This window comes from Apteryx rowi, unplaced genomic scaffold (genome assembly GCF_003343035.1).
Source record: "Apteryx rowi isolate R43461 unplaced genomic scaffold, aptRow1 scaffold_32, whole genome shotgun sequence".
In the NCBI taxonomy this organism is placed as follows: domain Eukaryota; kingdom Metazoa; phylum Chordata; class Aves; order Apterygiformes; family Apterygidae; genus Apteryx; species Apteryx rowi.
The window spans coordinates 977,814-1,003,265 of NW_020449641.1; the positions used below are offsets into that span (position 1 = coordinate 977,814).

The 25,452-nt window shown below is 39.6% G+C and overlaps 1 protein-coding gene across 7 annotated transcripts in view; it reads left to right on the top strand.

Moving 5' to 3' along the window:
* The window catches only part of ABCC5 (ATP binding cassette subfamily C member 5), a 76,492-nt gene that overhangs the window by 9,824 nt on the left and 41,216 nt on the right, over positions 1 to 25,452 (top strand). For 3 of the 7 annotated variants that reach the window (XR_003254364.1, XM_026070897.1, XM_026070903.1), the window contains exons 3-18: positions 6,455 to 6,615; positions 6,877 to 7,032; positions 7,789 to 7,936; positions 12,581 to 12,814; positions 12,932 to 13,105; positions 14,484 to 14,631; positions 15,133 to 15,281; positions 15,946 to 16,053; positions 17,839 to 18,189; positions 19,849 to 19,920; positions 20,077 to 20,201; positions 20,791 to 20,863; positions 21,393 to 21,596; positions 22,264 to 22,407; positions 24,285 to 24,387; positions 25,086 to 25,270. Coding sequence is in view for 6 of the 7 variants with exons in the window: in XM_026070897.1 (XP_025926682.1) it covers positions 6,455 to 6,615; positions 6,877 to 7,032; positions 7,789 to 7,936; positions 12,581 to 12,814; positions 12,932 to 13,105; positions 14,484 to 14,631; positions 15,133 to 15,281; positions 15,946 to 16,053; positions 17,839 to 18,189; positions 19,849 to 19,920; positions 20,077 to 20,201; positions 20,791 to 20,863; positions 21,393 to 21,596; positions 22,264 to 22,407; positions 24,285 to 24,387; positions 25,086 to 25,270 (2,535 nt within the window). In the remaining variant the exon portion in view is untranslated. Of the gene's footprint in view, positions 1 to 6,454; positions 6,616 to 6,876; positions 7,033 to 7,788; positions 7,937 to 7,962; positions 12,118 to 12,580; positions 12,815 to 12,931; positions 13,106 to 14,483; positions 14,632 to 15,132; positions 15,282 to 15,945; positions 16,054 to 17,838; positions 18,190 to 19,848; positions 19,921 to 20,076; positions 20,202 to 20,790; positions 20,864 to 21,392; positions 21,597 to 22,263; positions 22,408 to 24,284; positions 24,388 to 25,085; positions 25,271 to 25,452 lie in introns of those variants that run through there. The other 4 variants (XM_026070898.1, XM_026070901.1, XM_026070899.1 and 1 more) reach the window with 3 other exon arrangements.

Sequence of the window (25,452 nt, forward strand, 5' to 3'; positions counted from 1 at the left end):
ACCTGACCATGAATACTAGGTTTAATGCAAAACAGATGACATGATTCATGTACATCAGATGCTATTGTAGGTGCACAGCTGCTGATCAGATGCATACACAGCAGCTACTGCTAAAAATCCTAAAACAAATGGTGTGCCAAACCCTGTATTTCTTGGATTCTGTGGGTAAGTGGATTTGACAGGGAAGAGCTTAGAATCAGCATTGAGGTGAGCTACTCTTGCTAGAACTTAAGGGCAAGGTCAAATAAGCAGTGTTCCTGGAAGAAACTGATATTATACCTGTCCTCAGCAAGGACTCTGTGCACTGAATAGAAATGCTCAGTCTACCGCTGTCCTGACCAGAACATTTGGGTCTGTCACAAACATACCTATGCTGAGCTTGTTTGGCTACAGAGCCTTGATATCAGTGCCAAGCATTACTGGGGGACTTCTCTAATCTGAGAATGTGTAAGCCCAGATTAGTTTAAACTGTGACTCAAATGCCAACTTCAACTTCTGCTAATTCTAGCTCAGAAATGAGCAACTGCAGTGGTCTTGTGTAATGAGGCTACATGCAACTGTTAGAGTGAATGACTGCTTTTTAGGTTGTCTTGGTACTCTTGTGGCAAGTCAGAGCACAGCTGAAGAGCTGCTGAGCTTTTCACTTAAGGGGAATATAGCACAGCTGCACTTGTTTCTAGGTTTGGGTGAGTGGTTGGTAAAGAACTGTTTTTTCTTCTCTGTAGCAGAAGCTGGGAAGGCAGCAGAGACATGAGCTTTCATTTATACCCCACTTCTCAGAAGGCAAAAAAACCGGAGGCCCTAATTTCTTAATTTGGTTTGTTGCAGCAATTCTGGAAGCTGCAACCAGAATTTCTAGGTATCTCAGGCTGTCTGATAGTCTCCTCCACTTGGTACTGTGTGAACTCAACTATGCTTCCTGTACTTAGACACTTGCATGCATTGATTGCAAAAGGCTGAATGACTCCCTCTGTGCACCCACTGTCAGTGACTTAGCCTGCTGCTTCCTGCCTCTGCTTCAGTGAGGCAGCTGGTATGGATAGATAATTAAACAAACTAGTCCTAAATAGTCTCATGCTCTGATCAGGGTGTTGTAAAGCATTCTAGCTATGAAGTAGGCTGGGAGTCTAATGTTGCAAGTCTCCTTATTACTACTTCTATAGATTAAAGTACACTTCATCAAATCCAGAGTGAGGAGAGAGACTGCCTTCTCAGTGGAGCACAAAGCTGACAGCACCTGCTGCTTCAGCAGACAGGTGCAGATATGACAGTGTTGGGAACTGCAGGCCTACATATCTCCTTTCTAGATGCTCCTGAATACAGTCACTTGTGGAAATCTGGACAGCAGTGCTTTAGGGGATCGCATGTACTACCTGCAAAAACAGTGCATAAAAACTGTAACCCCTTTCAAGTGTGGATATGCCTGAAGAGAGCCAGAGGAATTTCTGGGAAGAAGGTTGCAATTAAAACTTCAAAGTATCTCTTCTTGGACTTGTGTGCTGTTTTTAATTATCCTGAAGCTAAATGGAACAGTTGATCCTATTCTTCCCCAGCCTATGAAAGCTAATAACCAATCTTGTTTTGAAACATCAGTCCTATAATAAAGAAATGAAGCCTGTTAAATACTTAAATTGCTGTTTAGCCTAACACCCTAAGCACTGATGAGTAGGACTTAGAGCTGTATAATTCCACTTCTCCCCACATACCTACCTATTCTTGAGCTCTATTGTGCTGATCTGCTAGTTCCCCCTTTGCCTCTTCTTAACAGGATCTTGAATGTAGGAGTGAGGCCTGGTGAGCCCTGCCTTGTAAATAAGAGGTGGGAGTTCCTGTTCTGCAGCATTGCCACCAGAGTTCTTAATTTTACTAGCTAAATAAAGCAACTGTAACTTCCTATAATATTAAATCAACTGTAGCAGCTTTTCTGCTCTATACCAGCTGTAAGGGCTAGTGAAAGAAGACTTCACATCTTCCCTGCAGCACACAGGAAACTAGAGCAGAAGCAGAAGATCTCCTCTCACTTTAATGCTAGTTACTTGAGTCCTGGAAGATGTTCTGCCTTGTGGAAGAGGCCATAGTTGGCTCATGGGTGGGATTTGGCTCTTGGAGTGCATACAAATCCTACCCTTGCTCTGCAAGAGGAGTAGTGGGTGGGAAGTCTCTTGTGCTTGGCCTCCAGGCCTATCTGATTTTATTGCAGTCATCCTATGCTATGGTTGCCAGTCAATAAATTGCTGCTATTTCTCTCAGATATGAGATTGTTGCCTGTGTGGAAGGCTGGCACCTCACTGTTTTCTCCGTATCTACAACACGGTCTGCCTCCCTTCTCTTCCCACCTCCCTGTCCTCGTGCAGATAAAGGTTCCTGTTTCTTGCTTAGCAGGTATTTAAATGTTTCCTCATATTCCTCTTCCTGTGAGGTTTGTTTGCCTTCCTACCTCATTGTCCTGGGGTGTCTCTTGCTTCTTAGTCAACAGAATTTGTCTTGCTTCCCTTTGACATCTTGTAAATTTGACAACTTTGTAGCTCAATTACTGAATTTTATGTATTTTCTTGGCCCTCTACCATGACCTTGGTATGTGGATTGTACAGCTGGTACTTCTGCCTGCTTGTATGAGCAATTCTTTCTCCTTGCCCTTGAACCACTTTTCTTCCCCTTGCCCAACCTTTCTATTATGGCATGTCTTGAGCCAACCATGGTTCCATTCTGGCTCTTCCTCACATTACCTGATCAATTTGTTGACCTTAGGCAAGGAAATCATGATGAAAAGTGTTGGTAGGGTTTTGTTACCCTCCCAGTTTGCAGAAGGGAGGTTCCTCAGAGAGGGACAGATCTCTATGGTAGCAGCACAAGCCATGCTTCCCTTTCCCTGCCCATCTGTTTGCTGACTGATGAGGGATGAGACAAGATCACAGGTGTGTGGTGATAACTCCTCAGAATTTTCTCAGTAGGTTACGGCTAGGGTTTAAAACTTGAACTGTATTGCTCCTTCAGTTAATTTTCCCAGTTACCTGTTGAATCATATTAACCTGCACCCAGATATGCTACAGCTTCACCAAACTTGGAGTGCGACACCATCACCCTTTGTTAGGAGATCTGCCCGCAGATGTGAAAACTTCATTTGGAGTCTGTTGTCTCTTAATAAGAGGCGCTGAGCGAATGATCCCTAGTTGCCCTCTGATGTGTGTTTAATAAGCCGCGATATCCTATATGAATTTGTAGTTTTCCTGTTTGTAGTCCGTTTATATATTTGAACTTAACAGCATCCTATGACAGAGAATTCTGAATTTAAATATAATTTCACTGAATACCTCCATTCTTTTGTTACAAAAACAGTTGGTGATCATTCCTTAGTTCTCTTTGTGCCATTCATGACTTTATAGACCTTTCAAATACCTGTGCTGTATCTACTTTTCCCCCTCCTACTCAGCTGAAGAGTTGCAGTACTTTAAATTTATCTTTGTGTGGAAGCTATGCTTAACCCCAACTCTTCTCCTTTCTCCCTGCTGATAGTCATTTTAAGTATAATAACCTTTTTGAGCTGAAGCATCTGGGGACTGACTGTGATGTTCAAAAAGGAGGCAAACCCTGGGTAATTTTTAAGTGCTGTGGTAATGTCTTCTGCTTTGTTCTGTGTGTCTTTCCTAACAATTTTTCATCATCTTTTCGCCTTTTTGATGATGCTGAGCAGTGAACTGCTTTTTTTTGAGAAATGCCTGAATAACTCTATGACTTTTTTTTTTCCTGGTTAATGATATCTGATTTAAGCTTTTTTTTTTGTGTGTGAATATTTCTTTGCATTTATTGATAGGTGGGTTATCACCTGTTTTATTATTTCTGTTGGTATTAATAAGCTGATGAATTAGAAAAAGTGCTGTCTGATCTTTGATACTACATCTGTGATTTATTAGACATACATTTCAGTAACAGTGCTGGAGCCTATTATATTACATTGCTGATGGCTTCTTCAAGGTTTTAGTTGTCAAGAAAACCAAATTTGCAGACAGTCAGGATGTTGTCAGTTGATAAACATTTAAAAACGTAATAGGAGTTCGGAAACCTAAGATTAACAGTGCTGGGGGTTGTTCCTATATATATATATTTTTTTACATTAGTGTTTTACTCCAGAAAATACACTGTAGAACTGGTTAGAAACCCCATTTCCCACTACTAAATTGTATGCTTTTAAGATTTTTCTAATACAAGACAGAATTGTAGGGTATTTTTTAGAGCCTTGTTGTACAGCGGTGTGATGTGTTTGTTTCTTGATAGTTGTATGTATGGGATTTTGCCAATTTTGCTAATCCTATGACATTCGTAATCTCCCTGCCCACAGGTTCACACTTATAGTTCCCTGTTTGTCTAGAGATTATAAATGCCTTTCAAAGGCAGTTTCTTTTTAAAAGGCTTTTTTGTTTTGTTTTGTTTTTTAAATCAATGAATCTTTCCCACCTCTGCTGAGAAAGCTCTGTTGAGCAGCTCTGGAGAGTGTAATTATTTTCGAAGTGAGTGTTTAAGAACGTTGTTTTTGAACTGTCTAAAAATGCAGTATTGTGTAATTGGGTTTTCTTATTAAAAAAGCTCTTCTTGTTTGTAAACGGTGGAAAACTTTACATTTATGCTGGTTTTGATTTTTGGATGACTTTTTGAAGCATAGGCCCTTGTTGTAGTCACAGCAGGTAGCTCTACTCTGAAAAACAGTAATTCTGAGAATAGCCTGTGGCAGAGCATGTTATCGGCAATCGACTGTTTGGGCAGGTCTGTCTGGGTTTCATGCAGATGGGTAGCATAGCAAACTAGCTATGAATTCCACTACTGTACTCAGGAAAGCAGTGGTGCAAAACTTTTTACCCCCCTGCTGAGTCCTTTGAGACATCTTTGGCTGGTCTCGTGTTTATGCTGCTTAGATTAGATTTAGTAAGGAGGTACTACGCTCAGTGAGTCAGTGATTGAATATAAATTAAATGAGAAATCTTTCAATTCGGTCTTGGAGTGTTTCACACTTCTGAGTCACTTCATGTATCATATTGTTGTTACATTCTTTGTTTTCTCATTATTCTGCTGCCTTCTTTCGTAATCCTAGCTTTAGATTTAGATAAGTTTTTTGAGACAAGGATCATGGATTATTTATGACAAGCTTAGGCAGTATTTAAGTACTTTATTTAAGTAAAGGACAGACTTAAGCTATTATCAGTTTCCTGTTCTTGTTTTTCACATGAGTGAAAGCTAGTTGGTGGCTTAATGTACTATGTGCTTAGATGTTAACATAGTATGACCTAAGTCTCAGATAAATGGTGGCATTTCTGAAAAAAAAAGGTTAGGAATTGAGTGCTTGTTGATAGCAATTAGTGCTTTGTGGATATTGTGTTTTAAAGGAAGCTATGAGGCAGTTACAGTTGCTGTTCTCAGAGAAATAAAATAACCTTGTTCTAGTAAGGCAACTAACAAGGGTAAATACAGCAGCCAGGAAGATTTTTAAGTCAAAACTGGGCTTGTCCACAAAGTAGCTCAATTTCAAAGAACTAGAATACAAACAAATAATATGACACTGCAATAAATGGTCCATTAAGTTACCAGAAGCAGTACTGAGCCCTCTGCAAGTGTAGATGTCCTCAGATACTTTTGCCACATCTGACTTTTGATCAAAATGTTTATTTGAACTCTCCAACATTTTGGCTTCTCCCTATCACTGTTGTTTCCTTTCTCCTGTTAGAATTTAAAGTCTGCATTTTGTTAGGGCTGTGGGAAAACTCTCCTGAGATATGGTTTGCCTTTTAAACAATTCTTAATAAAGCTGCTGAGCTACTGAGAAGTGTGGCTGGGAGCAGAAAGAATTCTTGTCTCTGTTCCTTTAGTTTAGGGAAAAAGGGAAAAAGCAATAAACATGATAAAAAAAAGCATTATTTTCATAATACGTATTTATGCTTTTTGATCTAATCCAAGGCATTTTTGATGCAGAGTGTTCTGTAGGATTCGGAAAATAATTCGGCCTTTCTGTGGATATGAATATCTGAATTATGCTAAGAGGGTATAAGTTTATCAAGAATGTATGCCTTAACTTTAGTGCATAAGCCAGCAACTGATTTTCTGAACTTATGAAGAATTGCTGTCATAAGATACTTAGTTTCAGAATTCTCTTCCATTGTATTTCCTTTCCCTGAAACGTTTTGTCCTGAGGCAAAATACAAGACTGGACAGACAAGACTAGGCTGGTCTATCCACTTATCCTTTGAATGCACAGGCGCAATGCTGGCTGGCATTAATTTGTTACGCAAACACAGCAATCTGAAGCAGATCTATAATGTGTGCCTTCCATGTCTAAGGTGTTTAAACCATGGTGACTGATATTGTCGCAACGATTTACAGTGGTGAGAGGTCTGAAGTTGCTGCAGTCAGGAGTTGGGGATTTTAAACATGGCTTTGATCTCTGCCTCTGCTGTCTTTCTTGTAAAAGCAGATAGAATGCCAGGATGCCTTAGAAGCAGCGGCTCGCGCAGAGGGCCTTCCGCTGGACACCTCTGTGCACTCCCAGCTGCGAATGCTAGACGAAGAGCATCACAAGGGCAAATATCACCATGGCCTGAATGCGCTGAAACCCATACGGACTACTTCCAAGTAAGTCTTTAGGCTGAAGAAGGACTGATACAATGTCTGTTTTTCAAACCAGTCACAAAGTAGGATTGCAGCTGTAGGTCTGCTGACTGATACTGAAAACATTAGAATTTGTTTAGCAAGTACAACTTACATAGGCCAGGTGGAACTTTGAGTACTTTTAATGGGAGGAGGCTTTGATTTTCTTGGGGGTTACAATACTGTTTCCTTTTTCATTTGTCTGTGTTTTTTTTGTGGTTTTATTTTTGTTTTTGTTTCTTTTAGACACCAGCACCCTGTTGATAATGCTGGGCTTTTCTCCTGCATGACCTTCTCCTGGCTCACTCCTTTGGCCCACAAAGCATACAAAAAAGGGGAATTGTTTATGGATGATGTATGGTCTTTGTCAAGGCATGAGTCTTCAGATGTCAACTGTAGAAGGTAGAGACATCTTGGTCCATATTATTCTCTTATTTCCTTTTTTATAAGTTAATTCATAGACAATGATATGCTATTGCCCTAGAAAAGTGGCACTGATGTTTTTGTTTTGCCTTTCTCCATCAGAAGAATGGAATTTAGTTTTTTATCTTTCATAGACCACTTCCTCCTGCTATACTACTTCTGTAATCTCACTGTTTTCGGTGAATTTTGTAGAGGATTTTGTCTCCAGGAGTGTTTTGCAATTGCTTTTCTGTTTTTGCCTGTTTAAACTATTTCTCTTTTAAGCAAAGCTGTCTCTCAACAGTTAGTTTGAAAAAAATATTGTACTGAAATAATGATAAATATTGAAACTACCAAGGTGATTTGTATATGGGTCAGATCCTGCAATTAGACTAACCTGTTATAGCTAATGAGAATTTTTCTCAGGTTTTGACTCCACAACTCTTCTGCCAGATCAGAAAGGAATGGTGGTGATGAGTCAATGGGTTCAGATGGCCGAAGCGACTCCAGGCAAAGCAAAAGGCATTCTGGTTTTCATCCCTCTCTTAGGAAGAAGTAACAACGTAGAGATTTCAAGATGGAAATGCTTCTCTTTACCTCACAGAGTGAACCATGTATTTATTTCTTTTGAAATCTAGTGATTTCTGTTGCTCTTAGCTAGGAAGTGCTTGGAAACGTCACAGAGCAAGTGCCTGTGAGTTTGTACCTCTTATCTTGGTGAAAGATTTATAACAACGGGGCTTGTGTTTTTATTAGGCTGGAGAGATTGTGGCAGGAAGAACTGAAAGAAACTGGACCTGATGATGCTTCTCTCCGGAGGGTTGTGTGGATTTTCTGCCGCACCAGACTCATCATTTCCATAGTGTGTCTGATGATCACGCAGCTCGCAGGTTTTAGTGGACCAGTAAGTAATATCCATCCTTTTTTTTAACAACCCCAGAGGGCTCCATTTCATGCCCAACTGTATAATATTAAGGTTTCATTCAGAGTCACTTAAATGTTTTGACTAGTTAGAAATTCTGGTGGGGCAAAATTCCAGAGTGATATGATAATCCAAGATAGACTTCCTACAGCTGGTGGATCAGTTGCTGAATACTGAGGCCAAGATTTTGGAGAAGGGAGGGGGAGTTTAGATATCTTGGAAGAAATGTATGCTTGGTTTTTCTCTTTGGTTTTGAGTTTAGTTTAAAGTTCTTCCTTAACTGGTTTGTGGTCTTTTTACATAAAATTCTTATGCGGAGATCTTTTTATTGTGTTTTCTTTTTGATTTTGTAAATTTATTTTGTAATAAAATTCAGTACGGTAAAACACTATTCTTAGATTATTGGCATTAGTAGCACAGTCTTCAAGAAGTGGAACCAAACAATTTTATTAGTGCGCTAATTAAAACTAATGTAAGCAGGTCTTGAGAAATCTGTGGGTATAGCCTTTACTGATCCTACAGAGAACGGTCAGACAGGTTTCAAGTAGAAGTGTTAGAGTACGGCATTGCCTCTAGGAACTGCTGCTGTTTGTTGCTATGGGTCGTAATGAAGATACAACATATGGGACTTGACATTCACGCCATTTTTGTCACCTGTTTGTTGCACATACTGTGCAGATTTACAGTTGAAATTTTGACTAAATTTATTCTCTACACATTTCCCTTGAGGAGTAGGAGCAATATTACTGCTTGTAGTACACGTTTCAGTGTGCTGGTAAGCTGAAGGTTCATTTCTTGGGTAAGTACACTTGGGTGCACTGTTAGGTGAAATGTCTTTTTAAAATGTTTTCCTGCTTTTAAATTTCTTATAAAAATGTTCTGTTTTTTAAACCTTTTTAAAGTTTGCTTTGTTTTGTGTAATATGAATAACAATAAATGTTTTTGCGGTACTGTTTTCACAGTAAGAATTTATAGTAGCTTGTGTTATTTATAAAACATTTGAACATACTTTGGTAATTAACAATAAATCGTGATTAAGGTTTTAACAGCACTAGCTTTCCCCAAGAAGAGCTTCTGTCATTGTTTCACTACAGGGCTTTAGTAGCTGCTTTTATCTTTAGCAGAGAACTTGCAGCAGGGTTGCCCCTAATTTCTTTAGAGTAATTTTCTCAATCTGTCACAGCCAAACTGCTGAATGGTGGGGGAGAAGGAGGAGAAAAACTTGACTGGCTTGGGGGCTAAGGTTGCTATTGAGGCTTGATTTGGATAATTTAAAATTTTCTGTAGACATTTGCCTATTTACAGGCAATCTTATACTTTCCTCTGAATAAGGAACCATGCCCATTGAGTTCCATCATTTGGCATGAAAAGTGAGTCTGTACCACCCCTCCTCCTTGTTTTCTAAAATGGCATGCCTCATGGATATGCCTGTGCTGTCTCCTCTGAAGTATCAGTGCTTTCCTGTGTTGTTGCACCCTTTCAGTCACCTGAAGGTGAAAAGGGAGATCAGGAAAAGCACTTGATTTGACCTGGTATATTAGCGAAAATGATCAAAATGGAGTTAAACACTATGTTAAACTTCAAAATTTTGAATTGAATTTTTATGACCTTGAAATGCCAGCCAACAGTTGTGGCTTTGCTAATGAACATTGTGATGGTTATAGCTGGAAGGGAGTTGTTGCAGACTTCCTGTCTGGGTGTTTTGATATCAGACAGATCCTTCAAGGATCTTCTGCTTTTTATTTTGATAAATTCTGCATCTGGCACAGTGTCTAAACCTGTAGCCTGGTGAAAGACAGCTGTGTGTGTCAGACTGCCTTGTAATAACCATCAGAATGTACTAGGATAGGTGAGATAATACTTGTGTTCAGTGAATATTTGCTGCCAGTTAACCAGCTACCAAAACTTTCATGGTTGAGTTGAGGAGCAACAAAGTTCTTTGATTCACTACACACGATCAGTTTAACTCCAGGTCTGAACAACGTATCTGTTTGCAACTGTTCAGAGCTATTCTTCCCGTTTGGGAGATGGGGAAACTTTCTATCTCAGGGGAGTACAGCTTGACAGTTTGGTCAGTTATTGGAGGGGGGGGGTGGTAAGCTGCTGGAGGTAAGTTTCCCACTTTCCCAGCTGGCTCCAGCTGCAGCCTGCCCTGTGCTGTCGCGCACTGGCTGCGGTGGGGATGCCCGCGCTGCAGTGGGACCAGTGACAGAAGCTGTTCTTTAGAATTTTCAGGATGGCTGTTTTCTGCGTCAGAATGAGGCAGTCCTGCTGGACAGAGCCACCGCCAAGAGCAAAGGTAAGGTAATGTTTATTCCATGAGAATGCTTAAGACAGCCAAGCAGCTAGTACCAACTACTACGGTGATAGTCACAGGAATTCCTTTTCCCTGTTAGTTTGAAACTGAGTTTTTTGTACTGTAATTTGCTCGTTTTGTAAAGAACTTTATGCTGGATTTTTTTCATTAAATTAGTTTGATTTCAAAAACAGTATGTTCTCAGATGTAAATGTTAACTCTGTGCGACTTTTTTCCCCTCCCTTTTCAAAATTCTTTTATTTGCTGTTTCCTCTCTTCTTTCTTCTGGGAAAAAAAAAAAAGGGTATAATGTCAGCTGGTCTCTATTTCATCACGGGAGATGCTGATTCTATAAAATAGTGCTGAAAAATTGCACTAAAAAGTTTTGAGAGGAATGAGACCCCAGGAAACATCTGCTATCTTTATACATCCTCTCTTGGAGACTTTCAGCAATGCTGTGGTGTGCGAGAAAATGCTTGCAGTCTGCGACCATGCTGAGTTACAGCTCATGAGGAAAAAGGGGGATTTTCACCCCACTGCTCAGTGACTCAGTTGCATATGTTGGATTGAATACTGGAAAAAGAAGTCAATAATCTTCTTAGTAACTGCAAACCAACTGTATGCAGTTGTGGTCCAAACAGTGGATGTAAAACTAAATCCAAGTAAAGATAAAGTTGGAATGCAATAGAGCTGTGAATGTGAGCTCCTCACATTTGTTCAGGGATCGGTGTGTAAATTTTCTCAGTGGCCATTCTAGAACCTGATGGACATCTGGCTTTAATTCACACCTGGGAAAATGAAAGACCAAAATTATTTACAGCATGTTTCCTTGGTTCTGACATGCAGACTTACTTTCCTCAGAACAGATGAATTTTATCTCCGTTTTTTTCTGTTATTTGGTGCTGGGCTCTAGCTGTTGCTACCTTTGCTGAAATAGTGGGGTTTTGTTTTTTTTCCTCTCTCTTCACACTGTAGAGAACTCTTATTTGCAAAACCTGGTTTAGCCAAGAGGACTTCAACGGACTGTGAAAGGCTTCTCAAACATTTTCTTTGGTCTCAGATTTTTTTTGTTTTTGTTGTGGGCAAAGGTAATTCGCCGCTTTGTATTAGCGTATCATAAGCACCAACATCTTAAAGCCTCATTTACTGAAAAGCTCTCTAGGAAATCTCCTTTCGTTATCCGTGAAACCTTATTGTAGCATACTTTTTAAACCAGATTTCAGAATCTGTGCAGCCTCGGAAGCCCCCCCCACTGGCATCTGCAAGTTTGACTTCCTTTTGGACTTCATGAACATATATTGGTTCTGGTTTTGTATCTTTAATTTTTTGTGTGTAGTTTCAAATCTAGTTTGTTTTTGAGGCTAAGACTGACTGTTGCATACTAGCCCTTTATAATTATCCTGTATGTGCAGATTGTATGTTTATACAATGCTCTACCTTTTGTACAGTGTTTGTGAGATGTTACCATTTTAAGATGACACTTTGTTTCAAATAAAAGCCTGTTGTTTCTCAGTCAATAATACTTAATATTGCTGGTGATTTTGAGTTATATGATGTTATATTGTGCCGTTGGACCACAAAGAGCTGGAAGTGGGAATCAGTGGTTTGGGGGCTACCCTCTTTCTGCAGGTGATATTTGAAGTGTGATTCCTGAGGTAAAGTGTTTATGGTTTTGGAGGGAGAGGGGATGGGGAGGGAGTGAGCGGTTAATTTTTTTTCCTTTTTCTTTTCCCCTGCCCCCAATGATTTATGGTATTACATACCTTGTGCTTTCTGCTTGTTTTTTTCTTTACTATTAAACTGCTGATGTTTATTTCCAGGAATGTTTTGCAAATGTCCTTCTCACTCTTCCCCACTACAACTGTAGGTACATTGTTCCTTTTTATCAAATAAGCACGTTTGAAGCAAACCAAAGATAAAATAAAAAAGGTCTTAATATCATGTAAAGGAATGTCTCTTAATGTGCTCAGATGTACAAGTAGCGACTATATTTTAAAACTCTTCTATATGATAATGCATTGCTTTCAGCTAACTGACAGATTTATGTTAAGTTAGAAGACACGGAGGATTAGAAGTGTGCTGCAAGGAATGTGGTTCCAAATTAAACTCTCTTTACTTACTAAATTTGATTCAGTGCTTGGCTCTCAGCAGGGCTTTGTGTTACGGTACTCCTTTTATTGACATCTTTTACTTCTAGAAAGAAGATGCTTTCTATTTCAAATGGCTCTTTTAAAAGCAAAGTAGCCTACTTATTTCTAACTTAACATAAAGTTGTTGCATGGTTCTCTGAGATGATGGGTGTTCATGCAAGCTTGCATTTCTTCCTGTAGGCATTCGTTGTGAAACATCTCTTGGAATATACACAGCAGAGTGAGTCCAACCTGCAGTACAGCTTGTTTTTAGTTTTTGGCATCTTTATGACGGAAATAGTGCGATCCTGGTCCCTTGCACTAACCTGGGCTTTAAATTACCGTACGGGGGTTAGACTGCGTGGAGCTATCTTGACAATGGCATTTAAGAAAATTCTCAAGCTGAAGAATATCAAGGAGAAGTCTCTTGGAGAGGTAAGCCACAGTATCTTCTTGGAAACTGCAGAATGAAAAGGGGATATGCAGTACATTCCTTTGAAGATGAGCTGTGTCCTAAATCTAAATAATCTCTATGTTATGTGTATTTTTCAGCTCATAAATGTATGTTCCAATGACGGTCAAAGGATGTTTGAAGCTGCAGCAGTTGGCAGTTTGTTGGCTGGGGGCCCTATTGTGGCCATCTTAGGAATGGTTTATAATGTGATCATTCTGGGTCCAACAGGCTTCTTGGGCTCTGCTGTCTTCATCCTTTTCTACCCAGCAATGGTGAGTTGCAAAGACTTCAATAATCCTTCAAATGCTTCATTTTTTTAGTTCACATGTGTATAGTCCTGAACAGGTATTGAAAAGTGCTAAGTTAAGCCCATTTATGGTGCTGCGTGGTATTGAAGTTGTTCCCAAAGATGATGTAAAAAGCAGAAATTTGGAAACACGAAAATCAAAAGAGGTAAAGAGAATTAGAAAATGGAAATAGGAAAGTGAATCGATTTGACTTTGAGATAAGTATGCATAGCTAAGTTACACTGTGAAATGAGCAAAGCTCAAGTATTTGCGGTTGAGTCTGTAAAGATAGAAGGCCTCCAGGTTGTGTACAACAGGGAGAGAATCAGTGTTACATGTTTCAGTGAAGAGCACACCACTCTTGAATTCAACAAAAGATGCTGAAGAGCACCCATCTGAGAGAGAAGTGTTCTTGGTTGGATACTGCTGCCTCTGCTTCTGCTGAGCTGTGAAATAGGCTAGTCCAAGCCAAAATTTTCTTGCCTGTAAAATGTGCTGTGAGGCTGCTGAAGATTTGTCACTGTTTTCAGAATCTCCATTTTAAAAAGCAGGGAGGCAGAATACTATGAGGTCCTCTTTGGTCTAATTTATCTGCAGAACAGTAAGGATGAAAATAATGGGAATTATATTCCAAAAAAAGGTAATGAGAAGGGGTAGAGTTTGATTATCTTCACCAGTTCTTTTCAGCAGTCTTTTTGTATTGAAGGGGACTTGAAAAGAGGTGGCAAGAGGGAAGGCAAAGAGTAGAAAACTTAACTAATGAAGTGTGTTCTTTCTGGATTTCAGGAAAGGAATGGTATGAAAGTATGAATAAAAGATACTTAGGAACACATGAACAACTATTTCTTTTTAAATTGGTTTAGTAAAGATGTAAATATTGGTTTAGCATCTTCCTAGCACTGGCATACTGTAAAACTTTATCTGGCTATGCGAAGTCCAGCTCTTTCTTATGCCTTATAGGACTGGGTTAAATGGTTGGCTGAAAGGAGTTCTAGTGTCCATTTGATTATGAGAGCTAATTTAGTTTGTCTTGAGGTTAACGTGTTTGTAGTCTTTGTACTTCAGAAACTTTAAAGAACTCTAGTACTATCCAATATTGGTAAAAGCCCATCGTTTTATTTTCACTGATTTTATTTTTATTTAGACTTCCTATCATGAGTTCAGTGTTCAGTGCAGATGGGGTGGGAGGATATGAATAGCTTTTTTAGCCTTCTGTTTATGTCAGAATGACAGCCTTCTTGCCCCGTCATTGAAATCCTATTTCAGATTCAGAATTTGTTTTTTCTGGTAGTTAGGAGGACTTGAATGTACTTGCCATTTTGGAGTTGCTGCTAATGTTGTGCGGTGATGCTTCTTGTTTCAGATGTTTGTATCACGCCTCACGGCTTATTTCAGAAGAAAATGTGTATCAACAACAGATGAACGTGTGCAAAAGATGAATGAAGTTCTTAATTACATTAAGTTCATTAAAATGTATGCCTGGGTCAAAGCATTTTCTCAGAATGTTCAAAGTGAGTTTACACAATCCGTAAATGTTTCCCTTTGTACAAATGCTCCATTGCTTAGTATCCTGGTGCATCCTCCTAGCTTAGTACCAAAGATGTTGATGCAAATGCAGTGTAATAACACATCCATCCCTCAAGCTCCCTGTTTCTCTCATGCATGGTGGGTTGGAAAAACAGTCCTGTTTCTGAAGTTTCACCTTCTAACATAATAATATTTGTGACTTTGCTCCAATTTTAAAATTTTGTTCTATTTATAAATTGTTTATTAAATGTGCAGACTGCTCCATTTTGATAAAAGTAAAAAGACTTCTATTCTTGTGGAGATTTACAGACAATTATATTTGCTTCTCTGTAACTGTGGTCCTTACAGGGAAGTATGTAACGTGATAACTGCTAAAGTGTAAAGTTAGGCCTCTCTTGGTGTTTCTAGTGCTGTGGATAGTGTCTGCTGTGCATGTACCCCTCTGAATCCTACTTCAAACGTGGTGCCCCTATTTATATTTCTAGAAATTCGGGAGGAAGAACGTAAAATCTTAGAGCGTGCAGGCTACTTCCAGAGCATCACTGTGGGTGTGGCTCCCATAGTTGTAGTTATTGCCAGTGTGGTGACGTTTTCTGTCCATATGATCCTTGGCTACGATCTTACAGCAGCTCAGGTAACTGGTTAGCTTGTCAAAATGTTGAAAATATTCTTTACAGTACTACTACGGTTGCTTTTCTGTTAAGCTGTAATGAAGATACTTGAGATCTCTTTAGCATGTTCTCTGTTTCGTGACCTGGCTCACAAAAATGAACATCTGATGGGTGTGACAGCAGCAGATGTATTGTTGCATTTTGTGCAGAAAGCTTTCACAGTGCTGTTTGAGCCCTGATCTTCCCCAGAACAAGTTCTGAGCTGAATATGAACCAGCACTCCTGGTTGCTATTTTGACTGGGCATTGGGATTACTGGACATTTTCTGTCTTACAATGTGTTTGGATGCAAACAGCACAGATCTGTCTCTCTTTGTGAATTAAGACAGGATTTGAACACAGGTTTTCAAAAGTAATAGGCTAATGCAGAATTTTGCTGTCTGCCATTTTCAGTGGACCTGCAAACATTGAAGATGTCTTTCTTGGTCTGTTACAAAGCACTGGGGAAAGAGTTGGATGGATCTGCTGCTTTCTGCTGTTCCAGAATGTGTTCAGTCTTGAAATGGCTATTCTTGAATTGTGGGCCTTTTCCATGGCTTTGAATTGCTGCTACGTACCTTTAGAGGGTTGGAATTGCTAGTGGGGATATTGCATCCAAATATGATTCTCTTCCCTGTCTTGTTTCTAGGCATTCACAGTGGTCACCGTCTTTAATTCAATGACTTTTGCTCTAAAAGTAACACCTTTCTCAGTGAAGTCTCTGTCTGAGGCATCTGTTTCTGTTGACAGATTCAAGGTAAGCAGTTCTTTGGCCTTGTGCTTTTTTCTGTCAGTATGGTGTTGTATGTGTATAATAGATGCTAAGGGGACGCTTTAAAGCCAATGCTGTTTTAATGTCTGAGGAGTTCTTTTTCTTTACACTTACTACTCTAGATTGTTATATCCTGCAGAAGGGATACAAATCCAATCAAGGAATATTAGAGGTTTAAGATAATACCAGTGTGGGAAGCAAGATATTCTTGTTTAATGATTGCAGGGTTTTGAGGTTGACCCCTGTAAGAGATGGTATACTGGACTAGATGGCTCACAGTATAATAATTCTTATACTCTTTTAAAACCATCCCCATGAAAAGATGGTGCAGCATGCCTACAATGAAATTTTGTATTTTGCCAGTGAAACTCTTTTTGGAAGTGTCACATGTATTATATTAGCAGGCTTTGTACAAATTAGTACAGTGCTTTACTTGTAGTCACGAAAAACAGTGGTTTTGAGTTTTCAGAGTGGATTAGGTGACTTTAGGTGAAATTCCAACTCATTATATGAATAATATGCAGTTATGATCCAACTAAACAAAATCCAGGGCAGAGAATTATAGTCCAGATGACACGAGTACTCCTATTTCATTCTTCAGTTCCTATGAATAAATACAGTATGTGTAATTAGTATGAACTCAGAGGACAGGCCTTTATTTTGCCTTCTCTTGGAGGCAATAGTGCATTGCAGGGATATTTCCAAATAGGATAGTGACTCCATATGTACAAATATTGACAGGTATATGGATTCCATGTAACGGATTCTTGAAACACATTTGAATATGAGAGGAATAGAATCTGCAGAATGATTGAGAGATCCCATTGCTTTTGAGCATGTTTATTTAATCTTTTGTATGAGTCACCCCAAATCAGGCTTTCTGAAATCCAGTTACACTGAAAGGAGTTTTTGGGGGGAAGAGGAGGAGAGGTGAAATTGTTTACAGTTTAAGACTGTAAACAGTATAATTTGTTTAAGGAGTGTAAGACAAAGTGAGGATACTGTAATGTTGCAAAAACGTAACTGGCTTTCTGGTTCTGTAAATGAATATGAGCTTTCTTATGGACATATGATTCAGGCATAGCAATCGCAAGAGTAAGACTGGATTTGAGATTTCTGTAATTGCAGAAGGCTTTTTAGTTCAAAACATAGGTTATGTAAATGGAAATCATTTTATTTGGTAATTAAATTGTGTGAAAAATCTCTTCCTACTCTGTGTTGATTATAAATACTGATGGATGTGGTGGAGAACATGATACAATGGACTTAATGGCTTAATTATTTTTGTCATGCAGTCCAAGATCATCCAAGTCAGATTACTTTTTCCCAGCAGCAAATGCACCCCTTCCGTATAAGGCTGCAGTAAGTCATTCCATCATGTAATGAGCTGGTGCGCAGGGCAAATAAGTCACTTTCCCTCCTGGGGACCTCTGCTCTCTAACCCATGTAATCAGCTCATGTGTTTGGTGCCTGGAAATTACAGAGCTGGAGTCACAAACAGTGTTAGAAGAATAAGCCTCTCTCATACAGCATCCAGAATATTGCAATTCTCTGAAAGTCTTACTGTATCTAAGTGCTTCCACCACATCCAGGAATACCCAGGCCACTTAGCAGGCCTGGAGTTAGTTTACACTAATGAGCTACCTTTTGCTCTTCAGCTTCCTCGCACTGTATAGCCTGATGTGTTTTGCTGCGTGAGTGTGCCATAGGCTTGTCTCCCAGTCTTGACCAGGTGTCTCATCTTTACACCTCTCTCACAACTCCTATCAGAGTTTATTTCTAATGGAAGAGGTTCATATGATAAAGAAAAAACCAGCCAATCCTCACACCGCGATAGAGGTGAAAAATGCTACCTTGGCTTGGGACTTCTCCCACGCCAGCGTCCAGAGCTCACCAAAGTTGACCCCCAAAGTGAAAAAAGACAAGAAAGTCACGAAGGGCAAGAAAGAGAAAATGAAGCTGCAGAATGAGGGACAGCAAGCTGTGCTGGCAGAGCAGAAGGGCCATCTTCTAGTGGACAGTGATGACCATCCTAGCCCTGAAGAGGAGAACAAAATCATCCACCTGGTTAACCTTCGTCTTCAGAGGACTCTCTACAACATTGACTTGGAGATAGAAAAGGTAAGAGAAGAAAGGAGAACTTAATCTGGGCTCTCAAAGGGCCTTCTTTCTTGGCTGTCCCTTGGAATAGAGAACCGTGTATTTTTGCATGAAATGGAGCATATTGCTATTTGTGCACTCCTGTAATATCCATGGCAACTGCAGTAGCTAGGATGCAGTACCTGATCTTGATGTGAACAGCAGTGCCATTTTTTAGCAAACAATCCCTGCAAACAGCCTGTGAAGCGCTGTAGCATGTATAGCTGTCACCCTGTTGCGTTTAACTCGGGATTTTGCCGTTTGTAGCACTCAATACAGTATATGACTGCTGAGCTTAAAGAATCAGTAGGGCAACAGAGATATCAGTAGAGAGTTTATTCCTGCAACCATTTAATAATTTTGTGCGCTTTCACCCATACTCTGGATGAACATTTTAGGTGATTTGGGTGTTCTAACGGAGCATAAAAGTAGATTTTCATTGAAGAATGTGTAGTTAATTCCTCACTGAGAATTTGTGTATAATAGAAGGATACAGAGGGATTTTCAAGAAGTTAAAAGCAGTTGGAGTCCTCATTCCAAGATGCATAAAAGCATGTAAAATGTTGAAGAAAAAGCATTAAATTTAACACATGGCATCTTTTTATTAATACAAAAGTTTTGCAGTCTGGCACTTGGATACTATAGTAACACAATCCATGCAGCTACCAAGATACTTGTAGTTAAACTGCCTCGTGTAGTCATGTGAGTAGAGGGGTAGTCTAAATCCTTAAGAGAGTGTAGCATATATTTTAAAATATTAAATAGCCTTGAAAAAAGAGTACACAGGTACTTGAAAACGTAAAGGCCAACTCATTGTCAGAGGTGAAAAACTTGTAAATGAGAGAGGCCAGCAATGTGTTCCACAAATGTCTATATACTCTTTTTATCCTTTTTACAAAAGGAATAAAAATAGTCTCCATGAATCCCACATAATGTGGATGTCAGTCCACTAATTTTATTACAGATAAATGCTTCAGGTGTTTGGATTTCACCTTTTCCTTGGTCCTTAGCAAACTGCATCTCACAGGCAGGAAGTTTTACTGGATACATATATCCTAAATTCCACTTTTCTTTCAGTCCTTCCCTCTTCATATCTTTCTTTATCACACTGACTGATTATTCTCAATTGGCAATATAAAATTTTGCAATTATCTGTGAATTTGTTAGATTTTTCCAGTTTTCTCCTTATTTGTCTCCTTGTCAAGTTAATACAGATTATTATTATTATTTTTTTTTAGTTGGAGCTCTCGCCCACTGACGGCAGTGGAAAGTCTGCCTTTGGACCAGGGTCTTGAGAGCATCTCGATGCCTTCTGTTGAGAAGGGCCTTGGTGCTTTGGGCCGAGTGCAGCGTTCTCTGGGAGCTGTGCCATGCCCAGCCAGAGGAAACTGATGTTAAAACCCATTGCTTTCCGCCTGTGGCGTTCATTCAGTTTTAGCCCATAAGGGGATAGTGTCCACTGTTGATTTTTCTCAAGTTAAAATATTGATTCAGTCTTGTTTATTTCAATTTGATGTGTCCTTTTTCAGCTGGCATTAATGTCTTACTGTTCCCTCTGAGATACTGTAGGTCATCCAAATTCTGAATAGAATGGAGAATGTAAGTAATGAGTACCATATATATATTTTTTTTCCTGCCTAGGGAAAACTTGTTGGAATTTGTGGTAGTGTGGGGAGCGGAAAAACGTCACTTATTTCAGCTATTTTAGGACAGGTGAGAAATTCTGTTTTGACTTCTCGTGCTCTTCTCTTTCCTATTTCCTATTTCACTTATTTTGGAAAAGTGAGTTCATTCCTGTTGTACCCTACAGAAGAAAGGCTATTCTAAACATGGAATGGCGTAATTTTAAGGTTTTGTCTTCTATTCCAGATGACCCTGCTGGAGGGTAGCATTGCAGTAAGTGGAACGTTTGCTTATGTGGCCCAGCAGGCCTGGATTCTCAATGCGACACTTAGAGACAACATTCTGTTTGGAAAGGAGTATGATGAAGAGAGGTTTGTCAGAACTGTTTGCCAATTTTTGTGACAGCTTAGTAATTCTTGACCCAAGTGTGGGAAAATTTAATGTAGCCTACCTCTCCTTTAGAGTCTGCCTTTGAGACTCTACCTCTCCTACGTGCGGTCACTGTGGCTGATGGCTGTCAGTGCTTCTGTCATCACTCGTGTGCAGTGGGGGCTGTAGCTCACGCTGAAGTACTGTCTGGCCTCTGCTTGTAGCAGCTGCTGCAGAGCAGCACTGAAGTGTCATTTGCTCTTGCTGTCCTGGCCTTGCCCTCTCTAAACACAACAACTGCTGCTTGCAACGTGCTGGCACTTTATGTGGCCCTTTCCCAGTGGGGGCCTTCCCTGGGGTCTATGCTAGTTATCTCTGGAAAGAATTTGCCTCCTTACCTACACAGTATTTCAGAAGCAGGTAATGAATTGCTGTCCCCAGTTTCCTGGGAATCCAAGGCAGATCATCTGCTTTAGGCTGCTGGAATGCCTGATATTTGTGTAAAAAATGAGATAATGCTGTGTTAACTAGATGCTTTGGAGAGAGAGAAAAAAAAAAAAACTTACTGCTGATCTAACTCATGTTCTTTAGGTATAATACTGTGTTGAATGGTTGCTGTCTGAGGCCTGACCTAGCCATCCTTCCAAATGGGGACCTGACTGAGGTACAGATTTTGTTTGTAATAAACTAATTAGTGGATAGAGAAAAGTAGGATTTTGGCTTGGCAAACCAGACTGGGGTGAGGGGGACATCGATCTCGTATGCATATAAGCCAAGCCGCTGAATGCCTTATTGCACCTTCCTGAGCTTATCAGTGTAGGCCTGGACTATTGAGACTGAGTTGTGTCATGTTTTTGATTTGGAAGTTGATAGTTGGGGAGTTTTTCATTGTGTTGTAAATTTAGTTGCCTTTAGAGGCCCTATTTGAACTTGATTTAAAATAGCTAAGAAAAACATGGCTGTTTAATACAATAAAAGTAAAATAAGCAAAAAAACTACTGTCATATTTGAAGCATATTAGCCTTGAGTTTGTTGATTGTATAATACATTTCACAAAGAAGCGGACACTTAAGACTATAGAGTGCATATAGTACTGTACGGTCCGTTTCACTTCAGTCACCTCACAAGCTCGGTGAATTTTTTTGTGTTGCACGATGCTGTAGAATCAAAATAATGGGTGTGTGTCTGTGCAGATTGGTGAACGAGGGGCTAACCTGAGCGGAGGACAGCGTCAGAGAATCAGTCTGGCTCGAGCACTGTACAGTGATAGGAGCATTTATATCCTTGATGATCCCCTTAGTGCCTTAGATGCTCATGTGGGAAATCACATTTTTAACAGTGCAATAAGGAAGCACCTGAAGTCAAAGACTGTCCTTTTCATCACTCATCAGCTTCAGGTACTAAATCTCTCATACTTTTTCTTGGAGCTTCCTGAAATGCTATTTTAGTCAGTTGTTTTCATACTGAAGATCTCCATGCTCTGACCTGTTACAGCACAACCCTGTTTCTCTAGGATATATGGTTTAGATTTACAAACTAGGTTTGCAAGTATGCACAGAGCACAATCTGATTCTTTAGTTGATACTGGTACATACTTAGCTGATGGGTACTGGTAACACTTAACTAAAGAAAATTTACCAGAAATACAAATACCTTGTTCAAAAACATTTTTTGCCATAAAGTTGGTTTATCACATCAGAAATTGCTTAGATTTGATATCAGTGATGTATTCTGGGATTTTTTTGCCATCTTCTGTGCATAGAAATATTAATAATTGATATGTCAGAATTTGCAGGGTTTAAATATCCTGAATTCTGTCTTCCATAACAGATTGTCTTTGATAGAACACACAAAATTTTTGTGCATATAGAGTGAGAGTAATTGTGGTACTCTAGTCAATGCAGGACCTTTAAAAAATCAAATGTCTGTTACCTGGAAGGTTTGTTACTTCACCCCGCTCCACACCACCAAATGTCTTTAAATTATGGAAAAAAGCTCATGCAGGCATGTGTCTGATTATCGGACATAATGATAAAGGCTTGTTCTCACTGCCATTTTCTCCAGTATCTTGTTGATTGTGATGAGGTGGTTTTCATGAAAGAAGGCTGCATTACTGAGCGAGGAAGTCACGAGGAACTGATGAATTTAAATGGTGACTATGCAACCATTTTTAATAACCTACAGCTGGGAGAAACACCGCATATTGAGGTACTTGTTTTTCCATTTTAAAGCACTCTGATGACTTTTCTAATGAGATGAACCAAATGGCATAGTTTGAAGAAGACTGGAAAATGGCTTCATGTGTTGATCTGACCCATAGATTTCCTGTAGAGTTTTCTGTGCTTTATTAACACTTTCTGTTTGAAGTCCTAGTTTGTATTTGTATTTGGGGGATGTACAGTAGAGATATCAACTCTGCCAGTGAGCCAAAATGAACATGAAATAAATGTGTTGTTTCCTCTGGTGATGCTCGGAGCAGAGAGCTTCTCCGCTCTTTCAGTATACACCTCATTTTTTAACTTGCCTCCAGATTGGCTCAGACGTAGTCCAACTTTTGTCCAACAAGTTCTTTCTGGATCTTTACCTCTTTTGCACGTAGCACATGATTACTGAGGCACAGCAAACATGACACAACTTGTCCAAAAGTTATTTGCAACTGTATGTTGGAAATTTAACTATGAAAATGCTTTGTTTCTTGGAGTTTTGGGAAAAAATCTTGTTGCTTGAGACTGCTTCTGTTATGAAGCAATTGCTCTAAATGCAAGCCTGGATTTGTGTTTTAGTATTTTAGTCAGTGGATCATCCTTTCATGTTTACAAAATATGTAAATAATGAACTACAAAATAACAAGAACCATTCAGTAGGACGTGCATTTAAAATTTCAACAATTTAATTTTCCCACCCTTTCCTGGCTCGTTTCCTGAAAATATTTTTTAGAGTTAGTAACTTTGCTGCTTTTTTTTTTTTTGGATGATGATTTTAGAACTTTCTCTGCTTAAATTTTGTGTGCATTTTCTCTTGGTAAGAGATTAAAAAGCATACCAGCAGTTTATTTTTTAAGAAGTGAGAGGCTCCTTATTCACAAGTACAGACATAGAAAATAAACGTTTCTCAAAAGGTGACATTGTGATAAATATGCTGATAGAAGGTGCTTGGTAGGATTTTCTCCTGGGAGATGTCAGTGAAAGAAGTGAAGGAATGTAATGTGTTACTCTGCACATCCTTTCTCACGCATGAAGATTATAGTCCTGCCATTCTAAAATTAATGTAATGAGAGTTAACCTAAGATTTTCCAGCCTGCGTACTTGGCTGACCTTCATTCTCTGTAAGCACTACCACACATGGAAGGAACATTGATTTGGATTCCCTATGGGATTAGAAGAAAGGGATGTTGAAGTTTGATGCTCTGTGGTTTGCTGCGTGTGAGATCTCCCTTCCTGACGTAAAGGGTGGGAAGATGACCCAGAAGATGGTGTGTAGGCGAGTTCAATTAATTGATCTAGACAGTCGCTGAACAGACAGTAATTTTCATTTGTGGGAAGATGGCTGAGCTTAGAGCAGTACTTGTGTGTGCCATTTAGTGTTTGGGCATTTGATTTCTGGAAGTCCAAGTTAACTGACTCTTTAGATACTGCTTGAGCTCTTTTTGGAGCAATGACAGATTTTGGAAGAGAGAAACATTTCATAAGAGATTTTCTGAGAGGAGTTCTAGGGTGTGTGTGTGGGCAGAAAAAAACCCTCTTAATAAAATTGTGAATTATTATTGCCAAGGGGGATTATATCTTTATGTAGGGGGTGGCATTCCTTCAACCTGTACATGCACAGTGTCACTGACCCTGGAACTGCCTTGCAACACTGCCAGTACATCCTGATAGCAGTTCAGGTCAGTAGAGGAGGCAAATTTAATCCACCAGGGCTGGCAGTCATCTCTAATAACAGGCAGAGGAATATCAACCTTCATATAAATGCTAAGCTATTGAGAACATTAGTCCTCCTGAGAAGGCAGCTTATAAAAGTTTGGGTTCAGATATGAATATGTCAGAGAAAGTTATTCCAGTATGTTTAGTGCCATTGTTTTCCTACAGATTAATATAAAGAAGAACACAAACAGTTCACTGAAAAGACCGCAGGATAAAAGTACCAAAGCAGGCTCTGTGAAGAAGGAGAAAGTTGTGAAGAAGGAAGAGGGTAACTATGTGATCAGATTTCTGGCTGTAATTACCTTATACCCCAATAAGTTCAAAACTTTTGCTTTCAAAGCATATTGTGAATGTGCCTCCAAAGTTTCAAAAGCTGTCTGAAGTCCTGGTCGCCCAGTGCGATTGATAGCACACAGGCAGTGATCAGAGAGTATTCGGTAAACGTGAGTGCTTGTATGGTGTTTTTAATCAGGCTAGCACAGGTTGGATGCCATAAGCACAAAGGAACTTCTAGTATCCTGTTTCCACACCACCTCTCCCTCCTATCCCAAGAGGGCAGTGTATATAGCTTGGCACTTGCAGAGTCCTAGGGAGACCCTGCCAGTTTTGTATGAAGAATATGAAGGTCTGACCTCTCTCTTTGCATTCTCTGTATTTAATGTCAGCTTTAAACTTCGGTGGGATTAAAAGAAGCAATGATGGGGTTGATACCAGCCTAGTGCTTGAGTCTGTGCTGACCAAGCTTTTTCAGTCCTACCATGATGCAAATGACTGGGTTGGTGAAATGTGACTTTTAGCAAAAATGTCTGAACCATTAAACTTTGTGTTAAATAATGGCTGGGTTTTTGAAACTATCCTGTAGAGTGTGAAAATTACTTTAGTCCCTCAAATGTTCTCAAACCTGTAGAAGTTTTATGGAACAACTTTCCTTTCCTCACTTCTTCTCCTTTCTCTTTTGTTTCACAGGCCAATTGGTGCAGTTGGAAGAGAAAGGCAAAGGCTCTGTCCCCTGGTCTGTTTATGGCATCTACATTCAGGCAGCTGGAGGCCCCTTTGCGTTTCTCATCATCATGGCACTCTTTGTGCTGAATGTGGGCAGCACAGCTTTTAGCAACTGGTGGCTGAGTTTCTGGATCAAGCAAGGCAGTGGAGTAAGATTAAGAGCATTTCTACTCTCTTATGCATAAGGGACAGGGGGATTTCTCGCCAACACTAATCCCAAGCAGTCCTATGGGACCAAGTGGTACTTCATAATGTAAGCAAATTATAAGGCTCCCCAGAGGTGATCTCCCCAGAGAGAAGTTATCTCCAAGAATGAGAGCTCCGTTTAAAA